This window comes from Benincasa hispida, chromosome 1 (genome assembly GCF_009727055.1).
Source record: "Benincasa hispida cultivar B227 chromosome 1, ASM972705v1, whole genome shotgun sequence".
Taxonomy (NCBI): Eukaryota; Viridiplantae; Streptophyta; class Magnoliopsida; order Cucurbitales; family Cucurbitaceae; genus Benincasa; species Benincasa hispida.
This window is the reverse complement of record NC_052349.1, coordinates 39502494-39516984: the sequence shown is the minus strand read 5'-3', so window position 1 is coordinate 39516984 and position 14491 is coordinate 39502494. Positions and strand designations below refer to the sequence as shown.

At 36.5% G+C, this 14491-nt stretch overlaps 1 protein-coding gene across 3 annotated transcripts in view; it reads right to left on the bottom strand.

The window, feature by feature from the left end:
- LOC120080791 (transportin-3) overlaps positions 1–8981 on the bottom strand; it is a 104984-nt gene extending 96003 nt beyond the window's left edge. For 2 of the 3 annotated variants that reach the window (XR_005482648.1, XM_039035423.1), the window contains exons 1-7: positions 8708–8981; positions 7822–8308; positions 2814–2912; positions 2161–2385; positions 1941–2060; positions 1600–1683; positions 1248–1307 (exon numbers count right to left, since the gene is read on the bottom strand). Coding sequence is in view for 2 of the 3 variants with exons in the window: in XM_039035423.1 (XP_038891351.1) it covers positions 1248–1307; positions 1600–1683; positions 1941–2060; positions 2161–2385; positions 2814–2912; positions 7822–8049 (816 nt within the window). In the remaining variant the exon portion in view is untranslated. Of the gene's footprint in view, positions 1–1247; positions 1308–1599; positions 1684–1940; positions 2061–2160; positions 2386–2813; positions 2913–7821; positions 8309–8391; positions 8585–8707 lie in introns of those variants that run through there. The other variant, XM_039035431.1, reaches the window with a different exon arrangement.
- Positions 8982–14491: the final 5510 nt, after the last annotated feature.

Sequence of the window (14491 nt, the reverse complement as noted above, 5' to 3'; positions counted from 1 at the left end):
TTTTTCATCTATCCACAAAAAGTTATTCTGTTCGGAAAAATAAATAAATAATAAAGTGGAAAACAAGAAATCCTCAACAGATATATGGAATAAAGGTAATGAGATTTATGCCTTACATCTTTATGCGCTCCCAACGTTAACCCACCTGGGAGAGAGAACAGCTTTCGGGAACAAGGCCCAATAATTGAGGTCGTGAATGAGGATGGCCATTGAAAACTGAGAAGAGGACAACAAACAAAGGTGACCGGTCTACAGCAGTCAAACGACGACATATAGGAGCAGCAACAGGGCGGATAGGGTTAGGTCTAGCGGCGGAGTAGCTAAGGTTAGGTCCGATGACAATGGTAGCTAGGGTTAGTTCCGATGGCTAGGGTTTCAAAGCCCATTACCTCAATCTTTTAAGTTCCTACCATTCAGGTTCTTTTCTCATATTTGAACTCTAAGGAAAGCTATTCGGCCCTTTAGTCTTCTAGTATTAGCTCATGTTGCTTTTATTTGTAATTTAATTTAACATGAATGGATTTTGTTTCTATTTCTGAAAAAATAATATAAAAACATCCAATGGACCTTTCAACTAAGACGGATTTTTTTCCCTTTTTTTTTTGAAAAGAAAACACAATTTTCATTGAATTGTGAAAATGGGCAGTCTCGTAGTACAAGAGATTACAAGGAGACAAAAACAAAAACCATTGGATTAGGATGTGCACCAGGGTATCTCAACTAGGTTGATACCCCCTTAGCACTCTCATCATGTTCATACAATATCCAAAGTACATGGAGCAAAAGAAGGAAATATGAGAAGGGAGATAATAGAACAAAACAAGATAATACAACTCAAACTCTAGAACTTGAACAATACAATGATTAAACTGGAAATATAACATCATGCCAGTTTAAATTTAAATCTTGCATAGAAGAGATGAAAAGGGAAACTTTTTTTTAATAACAAACGAAACTTTTCATTAAAACTAAGATGGAGAATTAGCAATCTTTTTTTATATATATATTTAAAAAAAAACAAAAAAAAGGATTGAAGGAAACAAGACTTTTTATTGATAAAATGAAAAGACTAATGTCCAAAAATACACAATGCCAAAAAGCAATCAGAATCTTATATATGACCAATCTTGAGTCTTCCCCAAACTTTTTACATAATGTGACTGCTATATATAACAAATATACATTTGTATAACCATACTGTGCACTTCATATTTCAATAATGTACTGTTGTAAGGTATGATGCATACCTCATGTCTACTCACAAGCTCAACAAGAACTTCAATAGCCAAATCAAATGAAGCTACATCCTATAAAAGAATAACTTTTTAGATGCTAAACAAGCAGAATGCAATTCATATGTGTCATTATAATTTTTTTGAAAAGGAAACGGCCTTTATTAATCAATAAGATTTAGTACAAGAGATGTGTACTTGGAAATAAAGGCGAATTCAAAGAACCAAGCAAGAAACCAAAGGATCAGTAGGCGCACCCGGACATCTCAACTAGGTTGACACCCCATAGCACCCTCATCACATCCAACAAAAATGAAGAGCCTTCAAAGGCTAGCAAAAAGATAATATGTGTCATTATAATTACTACCTGCAAGGACTTGAGCACAAAATTAAGAAGCGGATGTGTCGGCAATGAACCTTGAGGTATCTCAGAGAAGCACCCAACACGCACCTGGACATAAGAAAACTAACCTTTATGGAGAAGAAAAAACATAGGGAAGCTGTGACATTCGCAAGGGAATGAGACATAATATAATGAAAATGAAATTTCATGCCAAAAGCTAAAGAACATTGCAAAACACTGTTTTTCTTTATATGAATTAAGTCGAACCCGGGAAATTTATAAGCGGACAGAAGAAAGCCCCACCCAACACATCATTATAAATCTTTAGTTTCATTAGAGTGGCATAATGTTGATAACCATCATACCCAACTCAGCAAACATCGAAGAATTTTTCTGTTCTTTTCCTGCGGCTGTGTCCCACAATCAAACCCTTCCTCAGATTGCTGCAATAGGAACTCAAGAACCATAGGAGTGTGCAACAGAAGCTGCAAGATTAAAGTTAAACAAAATGGACAAATAAAAGATAAAGTGGACCATAAATTCGGAGGCTGCAAACACATTAGTACAGATAGAAAGTTCCTACACCTCTCGAGCATATTGGCTCCTACAGGATGAACTTATTTTACAATCAACATTTTGGCTGTCAACGACTTCTTCAGGTAAAACAGTAAGCATCTCCAAAACTGCCAAATTGCCGTTGTCCACACTCTGCAGATTCTGAAGACTGTAGAAAAGCCGATCAATGGGTTTCCCATGCTCTACTGTTCTCAGAATAAGCGCAGAGAGTGCAAGACAGATTTGAGTTAAAAGCTGTCACAAAAGCAGAGGGCATATCCTAAGGTAAGGAAGAAGTAGCAAGTTAAGAAATTTAGACTATTAACTACATAAATAATACAGAGACATGATATGATACTCTATAATATAAATAGATCCCAAAAAAAACGAACAGAGAAGGTTATTTTAGGCTTTAACTACGGTTAAAGAAGTTTTAGGTTCCATTTAGACTTCAAACTTCATACACTGTTATCTCTTACCCAAACACAAATGAATAAATAATTTTTCTATTTTTTGGTGAGAAACATTCATTCATTTCATGGATATGAGAATAAATAATTTTAGGAGGGAGTTTAAAGAGAAATCAAAATATTAAAATAAGCACACCTATCTAGACTATTAACAAATATCTAGATTATTTGAAATGACACACGAGCTCAAATTTCAAGTAAGAGATGAAGCACCTGAGGAGGGCCTGAACTAAACTTTTTGGCAGCCACAAGAAGAGCGTTTAGTAGAGCATCCTTTACTCCTAATTGTAAAAGATAGCCTTCATTCTGGATCTGGCAGGTAGATTTTCAAATTCAAATGAGAAATTGTATAATTATGGGCCTCCAAAAGTGTACTTCTAAATGATGATGTATTAGATAGCCACTTTCCTTTTTTTGAAATAGAAACAAAAATTTAATATAATGAAAAGAGACTACTACTCCAAAATATAAGATCTCCGAATAAAAGACAAAAATAAGAAACAGACACAACTAATGATGAACACAGGCCAAAAAGAAGAGAACTTTCAGCAAACTTAGAGAGAGTCTCAGAGCCCATAAAGCCCAAACGGGTATTTGGTCTAATAAAAAAAAAGTAGAAATCGTGATCCAATCAAGAATGGTGAATCCAAAAAGAGACACCATCTTGAGGGGGTATGTTGAGAAGGACCTCACATTCTTTATAAGAAACCAAACAACTTAGAGAGTCCCATAAGAAACTAAAAGACAAACCAAACCAAGACAAACCAAGTCAAACATAGAGAAACAACAAACCAAAATTATTGACACAAATGATCAAAAAACTCTGAAAAAGCCTTTATGAGAGGAGACGAGACCCCAATGTAAATGGGACTTGAAAAAACTCCAACACTTCGAACAATTCGGAAAAAATGCAAATAACTGTAAACAAACAAGGCAAACAACCTTAAATTGTAGCTCCTAGAAAACTAAAAGGAATTGCTCACAACCGAAGACCGCAAGCCTTAACCAAAGAAGCGAATTTGTCAAAAATCAAAGAAGAAGACAATGGAGAAGCTGCAGCAAAAGGCTCTAAATTAAGTGAACCAATGTCTTCACTTGCAAAAATATATATTGGCAGGTGTTAATTAGGATTTAAAATTGAATTGGCAGACGTTCATTTCTCCTTCAGCCTAGAATATGACAGTTTTCCAGTTCTCAAAAAGATTGATATAGTTCTGTTTTATTTGGTTTTGTTTAGTTGTTGTTAATGAATATCGTATTTAGATTGAGTTTGTTCTTGTAACAGTTTTTAAGGTACTGTTCTGGTTTTTGTTTATGGTTCCAAGTTGTTTTCGGAACCTCATTCTATGTTGCTGTCTGTTCTTGGTTTTGTTTAGTTTGTTTCATTTATGGGATATGATGAGAGTGCTAAGGGAGTGTCAACCTAATTGAGAGTTCTAGCTATGTTGCCTCTTCATTTTATTATTATTATCTACATTATCTTAATGAAAAGGCCATTTCCTTTTTCAATGAAATATATATATATATATATATGATCATAAGCTTCTGCAAATATATGCTTTGATAGCAACTCTTGTTGCACTGGTTCTTCCATAGGAACTTCTACTTCTTCGCTGCTCACACTTACCACTGATTTCTCATCATCTTCAAAAGAAGATAAACCTTCTTTAGGAGAAGAGAGGTTAAATACCTCTTTAATAAATTGAACATCAGATTCAGGGGAAGTGATAATAGATTGCTTAAAGAAATTATTAGGATCCAAAGGTTGATGATGTTTAGAAGCGATTGATGAAGAAATCAAAAGATTGGTGCAAGATTCTTCTAAAGCATCAGAAGTTCTCTCTTCACAAACAAGAACATTGGGAACAACTTTCTTTCAAGAATAATGTCAAGGGAAATGGATAATGGTCTTTTTTTCAACTTTCTCTCTTCAACATCCTTGTATGGATAATGGTCTTTGGTCAACTAAACGGCTCCTCAGTTATGCAACATAAGATGCGTTTAAGTTGCTTGTCTCCTTCCATGTGCTTTCTTTGTAACCGAATGAAGAGGATCTATAGCATCTATTCTTCAACTGCAATTATTCAGTTAAGCGTTGGTGGGAATTATTCAACATCTTCAGTACCTCATGGATGTTTGGCAATGATTTTAGATACAATGTACAGCAAGTTTTAATTGGTCCTCATTTAAAGTAAAGCCTCGTTTCATTTGGATCATTCCAGTCAAGGCTTTGTTGGCTGAATTGTGGTTTGAGAGAAACCAAAGGGTGTTCCATGATAAATTCCTTGGATGGTCAGATTGCTTTGAAGCTGCCCATCGAAATGTTTCTTTGTGGTGCACTCAATCCAAGCATTTTGAGGCATTCTCTTTTCAAGCTCTTTGCCCAAGCTCGTGGGCGTTTTTCTTTACTACTAATTTTGCTCTCATTTAAGTCCGTTTTTGCTATTTGTTTTGGTGCACTTTTGCTTGGATGGAAACTGCCTTTTTGTAATCTTCTTCGATTTTTGTAAGAGAAGTGATTTGATATTGATCTTTTCATATTGATATTAGATTGTAGGAAATGATGTGGGCGTTAAGGGGGTGTCAACCTAGTTGAGATGTCCGGGTGCGCCTCCTGATCCATAGGTCTTTCTGTTGTATGTTCTTTGTATAACTCTCTTATACTTTGAGCTTTTGTCTCGTTTTTATTAATGAAGAGACTTGTTTCCATTAAAATAAATAAATAAATAATGCCAAGGGAAAGCTTCCATGAGCCTTGACTTTACCCTGTTAGAACTCACTGTAGGCTGAAAAGATGATGACTGCATAGCATCTTTTAGAGGTCCTTGAGGAGAAAAATTATGGACAGGAGGAGAGGGAGCAACTTCCTTCGAACCAAAGTCCCCGTCAATCGATAAAATACAAGCTTCATCTTCCATTACCTTTTCTATCCTCTTTAAATCCATCAAATTAGAAAAGTCATTAAAAGATAAATTGCCATGACGTATAATATTTGGACTTGGCATTTCCACTGCATCTACATCACCAAATCAAAGAGAGAAAGAACCACTATTATCAACCTGAACAGTAATTTATGCTGGAAGGAATGAAGCCACAAAGGTTTCCTTTAAACTTCAATGAAGGTCACAAAACAATCAATGAAATTGAGGGTTTGGGATGCAACACTGACCAACCCACCCAAATTTTGTCCAATAGCTTCAAAGACAGATCTCTTCCAGTACTCCAGAGGTAGGTTTTTAATTGATAACCAACCTCCATAACTTTTAATCACCTCCAGATGAGAATGATTCACAAAAGACCAATGCTCAAACTTCAAATGAAGGTCACCAAAAAGATCCCACTTGCCATTAAAGATGAGATCTGAAAAATCTTCTTCAACCTTTACTAAAGCCTTATAATCCATAAAAGGATTAATAGAAACTTTGGACCGAAAATCTTCTAAGGCATACTGGACGTCCTTCCAAGAGTAATGAACAAGCAAGCGAGAAACCACCCAAATGGATTTGAAATTCAGATCCACTACTTCCTTTTTTTCCTTTCTAACCCAAAAACAAGACCTCTCAACAAAGGAAGTTCCTACTACTTTCATCTGATGGGAAGAAGCAATTTCTGAAGACAACTTACTTTAAAGAGTTGAGAGGAAATCAAATACCATTTCCCGATACACTATCCAACCTTTTTTGTCAAAGCCCCACACACCCCGAACGAGCTTTTCCATTGACCCCAAAGGAAAAGAGCAAACTGGCAATCCCACAGCAAATGATCAAGAATGCACCATTGCAGAAACAACATATAGAAAGAATGTCTTTGGATGCGATCTATGGTGTTAACTCTTCCATGTAAAACCTACCACACAAAAACCTTAACCTTCTATGAAATTTTAGCTTTCTAAGTTGAGTAAAAAGTAGAAAAATCTTAGGCAACCAAAGGGGAAGGAGAGGTAGACAAGATACAGAAAAAGGAATGGCACAAGAAGTCGCTCAAAGGATCGAGGGTCCATGTCCAAAATCAAACATCCCTTCTCCCAAGGCTCACCAACTAGTCACAAAGAAAAGAAAGAAGACTCATCACATCAATCGTCTCTCTTCCAAATAAAGTATAGCATAAGTCTAATGAAATAGGCCATCGAATGCAAGCTCTTATTCAAAAGATTTTTTTCTGCAACAATCATACTTTCATTGAGAAAAAATGAAAGAATACACAAGCATACAAAAAGGAGAAGCCCACCAAAACGAGAGCCAACTATAAGAAGGGGGTCCAATGAAGTAAAAATCTGACTAAGCGAATAATTATAAAAAAGATCTAGACACCTAGGCCCAATGAGAAACAGAGAATCTAAGGGCCCAAACATTACTACAAGAAATCCCGCTCCTCCTGAAGATTCTATTGTTTTTCTCCCCCCTCATACCCCACAGAATAGCACATGCCCCAGCCTGCCACAAAAACAGACCCTTCTACCGAAAAGGCCAATGGAGGAGAAATTCTTTGATCGACTCCCTACAAACCCAAGTCCCTATGAACTAGCATATATGGTCAAACGCCTCAAAGAAACCATGTCAAACAACCCAAGTAAAATCACACCTCCAAAGAATATGGTCAAGGTCCTCCACTATCTTTGTGACAATGTGGCCTAACCAAAAAGGACCTTCTGGCCAAGAGCCTATCCAAGGTGTTAACTCTTCCTTGCAGAACCTGCCACGCAAATAACTTACCTTCTTGGAAATTTCCATCTTCCATACCAAGAAAAAAACAAAACTGCTAGATGAGGGAAGAATGGACAAGCAAAGGAAGAAGAAAAGCCTTTGGACTAACATGGACTCCAAAGGCAAACATCCCCACAAAGACAACAGAGTCGAGACAGTCGTTTCCCTATTGATCAAACAAGCGACAAAAACCCAAAGAAGAAGAAGGCTAGACTCCAACAGGGGAAGGATCGATGCTACTGAATGACCCAATGAAGATGTGGCTTATCAAACTGCTCTGAATGAAAGGTCTCTTTACTTGTTAAAATAAAAAGATAAATCAAATAAATCAATTTTTTTATTTATATTTTTTTTAAACGAAATTTATATAAGTTAGATTCTTCCTGGTTGCAAAATTAAATCCAGTGTCGAAGTTATCATGCTTAAGCAAAACAATAGGCTGGCACAAAATAAGGAAAAATAGATGTTTCAGCAATGCGAAATTGGGTTGGAATTAAAATTGAAGTCAAACTACTAACCTTGCGTTTAAGAATCTGAGCAGCAAAGAACTCGACTTCCAAATCAGGGACAAAGGAGGACAGCGGATGTTGAACATGATCGGAGGTAAGGATGGCAGTGGCAACTTCCCAAGCAGCACCTGTCTGCTGAAACTGAACTAACCATTGATTTGCTGCCACACGGTTGCAAGATTGGGTATCATGATTTAGGACGTGAACTGCTTGAGTGACTTTCATTCGCAGTTCCATCTCTTTAATACCTATGCAGTTTATCTTTGTTCAGAATTCCCAGAAGAAGCTAGTAATTGACTCGTACACAACATAACAATGATCCAAGAATCCCAACGGCAACAACAGAAACACTTCCAAAAAATTCCATTCCTCAACGCGACGCCATCTACGGCATATATGCTTACTCTAAACCTGTGTCCATGGCTGCATTATAAACTCCAGGAGATTACGCCCAAGCGACTGGCCCAGACCACAGAGGATTACAACTTTTACAACCCTGTAAATGAATAGACGAACATATCAATAAACCAAACTTCACGTAATCGTTCCACCATTTCCGCTAAGCACAAGTTAATTTACCCAAATCATCACAAATTAAACCAATCAACAAAATCGTTAGGATGCAATCCTGCCATCTCCCATTGAGGGTTCGACCTCATGGACGCATCCTGTCATGCCGATTTGATTTGTATAGCAGCAAACAAATCAAAGAATTGTATTTGGATAAAAGTAAACAACCTGGGACATGTAACTGCATCAAGGCAAAACCTTTCGTTCATTTTTTTCTATTTACAAATATGCATTTAGTCCAATGAGTAGAATTATATATCAAGAATGTGACAAACATGAAATTGACAATCATCAGATAAAAACATGTAGTCTGATATTATCTCACTTTGTAGACTTCAACCAATGCTGGGCCAGAATTGGATGATGACTTGTTTTCTATTCCTGGCCTGCTTCTTTCCCCTCGATTGACGCTGTCAATGCGTTCTTGATTAGGTGTGAAGCAGCTGTGTGGGTAATATGGCTGGCGGACAGAGGCAAGGTTCTCCAATGGCCGACTGGAATGGTGGCGTCGGAGTTGGTCGACCGGCCAGTGTACGATACGAGGAACAAGGGACAGGTGGTCGATCTAATTTGGAATTGGGAGTAAAATTCTAAAAAGTAATTTGGGGTTGGTAAAAATAAAAAATAATAATAATAATAATAATAAATAAAAAGGGAAAAAAACCCTTCACTCAGGAAGAAAAAAAATCTAAAAAGTAGGGTGGTCCGAAATGCTCTTAAGCATACATTTCCACTTTTGTCCTCGAAATTTTCTTTTCTTTCTTTTTTCCCCTAAATTATGGAACATACAAACTTTGTACTTTTGTTTAAAACTTTCATTCATATCTTTAAACTTTCAAATCAATATCAATAGTGTATGATCTAATCTAAAACCCTCTTGTTACAAGAAGATAATAGACCATAAAATCATTCCATTGTTGATCAAACAATCAAAAGTAATAAGAATAGTCATGCCAAAAAGTAATGATGCTAATTTAATTCAAGATCATAAAAGTATTTAGAAACAATCCAATTCATCTAGGTCTGGATCAATGAAAGATCAACCAAACATAACTTCCATAGACAGAACCAAGTTTATAATGCAAAAATACAGAGAAGAAAGAAAGAAATAAAAGAGAAAGAAAGGTATTATCCAGTGTTCTAGTCTCGTTTCTGGGTAGAATCGTCCTTCCAATATTCTCCAAACGTCTCTGACACTAAAGACACTCTAAATTTTACTTTAAGCTCTCTCTCTTGGCCTCAAAACTCCCAAGACTCAATACCCAAAACGATTGGAAACCCGAGACTTCATAAATAAATTTTCTGAAAATACAATGCATTGCAATGTTATAAAAGGCAGTGTCACGATGCTATCGAAGAAAATATCCTCTCCTTAAATTTGTGTCACAGCACTATGGTACTGCACTATTGTGCAGCCCTCGGGTTTGGAGATCGCAACACCCGAGTTAAAATATTACAAGTTAATCACAAAGCATTAAAATCATGCAATTCATAAATGCAACGCTGCACAATATTACAAGTTAATCACAAAGCATTAGAATCACACAACAAAATTATTAGGCGTCAATCAACAATTAAAATCATGCAATTCATAAATGTCAATTCGGATTAAAACCCATAGACGAGTTTGTATACATCAATAAATTGAAATCTCAAGAAATTACATCTAGTTCCTCCGAAAACCTAAACTAAGAAACCAAAACTTTACCTTCCCATGGAGATGAGAAGCTACAATCTGGCATATACTTGAAAATTAATAAAGAAACACCCAAAATACAAAGTGGAAGAGAAAAGAGGGGGGAAATTCGGCTAGAGACCAAAGGTAGGTGTCCTCTTTCTGACCTAAAGCGAAGGGAGATATTTATAGATATCATCGCAACATTGCAATGCTAGAAACAGCGTTGCAACGCTCAGCATTCTGTCAAAAACTCGATACTCGATGCACGATGCTCCTTTACTCAATGATCGACACTTGTTTACTCTATAGCATTTTACACAATTACTCGACAGTCTTTTACTCGATGATACTCGATAGTTGATTGTACTCGATGGCAATTTACTTGATGGTTGATTATACTCAATTATACTAGATGCCATTTTAGTCTATTACTCGATGGTCGATTATACTTAGTGGAACTCGATGACATTTTAGTAATTTCAACTCCTTTGAAGCCCGGATGCTCAAATCAACTCCAAATTGCTTCAAATTAACCTCATTCTTCACCAAATCACCCATTCTACCTCTTGATTGCTTGGTACCTACAAAATAGGAAAATAAACACGTAAAATCCGATAATGAGCCTGGATTAAGCTAGGAAAAATAGCTCTTTTTTAGGGTTATCAAACACCTCCAACTTAATTCTTGCTCGTTCCAAGTAAGGTAGAAACACCCAAAATAGAATATAAATCAATCAAATTTATGCTAGCTTAATTCAAAATATTGTTACTCCAATCTCAACAGTCGAATCGAATGAAATTTGAAATCAATAACGAAAATCAATTGTGATCAATCAATGAATCACAAGGTTAAGAATGGTTCTTAATCTATTCATGCATGTGTGAGCCTAGAGTTTTGCTAGTTAAGCTTGCACCTGCTGGAAAAGTTTTATAAGGTCCTCGTTTCGTTTTCCCTCTACTCTGGTTCGGTTATTAACCTCGGACATACCACACTTACAAAAAAGAAGGCAACACTAAGACAAGGGTGCCTAAACACACACACAACATAAAGGGCATTCATTTTACCTAGAGGGCTAGCTTTCACACCCCACCACCGGGAACCTATCACTCTTTTCTTATGGGCCCTAACTAGACACGGCGGAGGTAGCTCTTTTCACTTATATTCATGCATACACATACACTTTTTTTTTTCAGGCACACCGGCTTATGCCTCCTTTCTTATGCTTTTTTTTTCTATTTTTTTAAAAATTACAACTAATTTTCTTTTCTTTATTATTTTTTTTATTCACAGTAGGTTCTATTTCATCCACTTTGTCTAGTTTTGCTCTAAAACAAGCTAGTTACTCCTAAGTCAAAGGTGGACCTTTCGGGGTGACAACAAAAATACAAACCAGATAACCTAATTCTAAGCATGTAGGGCTTTTAATTTCGCAAAACAATGACTTAAAGATGCATGAGAGATAAGAATTTTTAAAAAAAAATGGGCTAAAAATCATGATCATGCGTTCCTAACATTCTTTCATGCAAATTTTATCACAGGAAGAGTGTGTCATAAACTATCATGATAACAACAAAACAAATAGCAAGCAGGGCAATCAAAGCACACAAGCATTGTCTAAGCATAGCACTCAAGGACCCCAAGCTAAAATAAAAAACTAACCGATCGATGCCTCACCCCCAACTTAAAATGATACATTGTCCCCAATGTATTCTAAATAAAGCCCAGTAAAGAAAAAGTTAAAGGAAACAAAAAACCTCCCCTGATAACAATGTCACACGTAGGATGGTGGTGGTAGTAGGCTCGCGTTCCAAAAAGATGTTCTTCTCTCTTCTAGGTCGTCCCTACAAAACAAAAACAAAAAGAAACCTAATTTAGAAAACAAATAAAGAAAGCAATAAATTTTTTCATCTGGCTCCCTCTAGGAAGGGCAAATTTTTAACTTCGGTTGCTAAACATAACCTGTCTCCTGTCAAAACACAAAGAAATTCTCGTATTTCTCTGGTCCCTTCTTGGATGAGTCAATATAACCTAGTAAGGCTATTCATCTTTTGAAGAGAACTAGACATATCGAATTTGGATTTTTTAGAATATAGAAAAAAATCTAAAAAGAAAGAATCAAAAGACTCAAGTGACCCAAAAGAGTCGAAACAAATAAAAGACTCAACAGATTCATGAGGACTAGGGGAAAAAAACTCGAATATATACAAAATACTAAGAGTCAGAATCAGGCGAGGTCTTTTGACTTTTAACTCTAACACTTGGATCTCGTCGGATTTAGGCTCTAAATGCTCCTTAACCTCACAAAATGTCAAACATGGAGTGACGTCCTCATCATCACTGGAGTAGTAGCAGTCCGTAAGGAACTCGACCTTTGAGGTACGGACAATTGGCTACTCTAGTGTGCTTTTTAGTCTTTACATGGCCTCAGTTCTGTCTCTTATACACATCTAGATGTGTATAAGAGACAGGTGTTGAGTGACGTCCTCATCATCACTGGAGTAGTAGCAGTCCGTAAGGAACTCGACCTTTGAGGTACGGACAATTGGCTACTCTAGTGTGCTTTTTAGTCTTTACATGGCCTCAGTTAACTGGGCAACATGGGTCATCAATCCTTAGCCGAGCTTGAAGATCCTGCTAAGACTGAATAGTACTATTAACAAGTTCATAAATTGAAAACTCCATAGTCATACCTGGACATGAATCCCTAGAAAGTGGTTCTTGTACGTCGTGGACTACCTCATGCCTCTGAGTCTCTGGAAAATCAAAGGAATGGTCTGGCAATGGCTCGTCCGGCCTCCCAACTGAAGTTACAAGTAAGCAACAAGGTCACTTATGTTGGGTTTTATGTCCTAAAACTCGTGGTATGTAAACAATGGAACTTATTATGATAATTCAATAAAGGTGTTATTGAATAGATCTATTGCTTGAATAGAAATCCAATAAACCTAAAAGTCCCTTTACTATTGGATGAGTACTTGAACTTTATGTAGAGACATAAAGGTGGATCAGGTTCGATTAAATAGTCAAAATAATCTATAGTACATGGATAAGGTTGGATACCTTATGCTGGTAACGACGGTTATCCCTATGGAGGGTTGTAACATAGGATTCGGAACAACCCAGGCTTCAGTAAAATAAATAGGGTTTTATAGTTCCGTCTTGGGTATTGTTTTCCATTTCGGAGCGATACTCATACTGTTCTATAAGATTCGAAAATGGCGGGTCTACACTTACACAATTATTAAGTTTTAATAATGTCTGACCAAAAGCAGTACCTAAATGACTATCGGAATATGAGTTATTCTGGAGGTAGTATTTAATCAAGAATGTCTTGATGTAGTATCGTTGCAAAAGAATAATCTTGGGTAAATTATTAAAATTGCTAAAACTTGATTGGATATTTAATTTCAGAATGACAAGTTCAATAATATACGTGTTGGCATCAGATAAATTTATTGGGGATAATTATGTGAATTATAAATCAAATTTGAACACGATACTTGTGATAGACAATTTGCAATTTGTCTTAACTGAGGACTGTCCTCCCATTCCTAGCTCTAACACAACTGAAATGTTCGAGATGTATATGACAAATGGGTCAATAGCTTGTGCTTATATCCTCGCCAGCTTATCTGATATGTTGACAAAAGAAACATGAGGATATGTGTACTGCCAAAGAGATTATGGAATCTCTGCGAGGGATGCCATTAAGTACATTTACAACAGTCGCATCAAAGTGGGGATCAATGTTTGTGAACATGTCCTACACATGATGGTCCACTTTAATATGGAAAAAGTAAACAGTGTTGTCATGCACGAAAGAAATCAAGTCGGTTTTATTCTAGAATCTCTTCTGAAGAGTTTTCTGCAATTTTAAATGCATTTATGAATAAAATTTTACTACTTTACTTGATAAGCTACAGGCTTACCAGACAATGTTGAGAATAAAGGGTCTGGTGCCAGAAGTAAATGTTACTACTGTCGAGAAATAAGGAATGTCCTCTAAGCCTGGAGTTGCTTCCTCTTCAAAGAATAAAAGTATTCTTGTGAAGAAAGACAAAGGGAAAGGGAAGAAGAAGCCTACTGGATTAGAAGGCAAGGATAGCGCTGCAAAGGGAAATATTTCCACTGCAATGAAGAAGGGCACTGGAGGAGACATTGCCCTCAATATCTTGTCGAGAAGAGAGCAGAGAAAAGGTAACAAGGGTAACTTGACCCTAGGACCATTTGCTCAGCTCATCCAGTGGGAAAAGTTGCTACTTGTTTTTAATTATTAAATCTTGTATAGAACAAATTGTATATATTTTTGGGATAAATGAAATGTTCTTTAAAAAATTACGTTTGTTCTAGCAACCTCCGTTAAGAATAGGGTTGGCAACCCATAAGGGAAATTATCCCCCATCCCCGCAGGGCCCCATTCCCTGTTTCCCC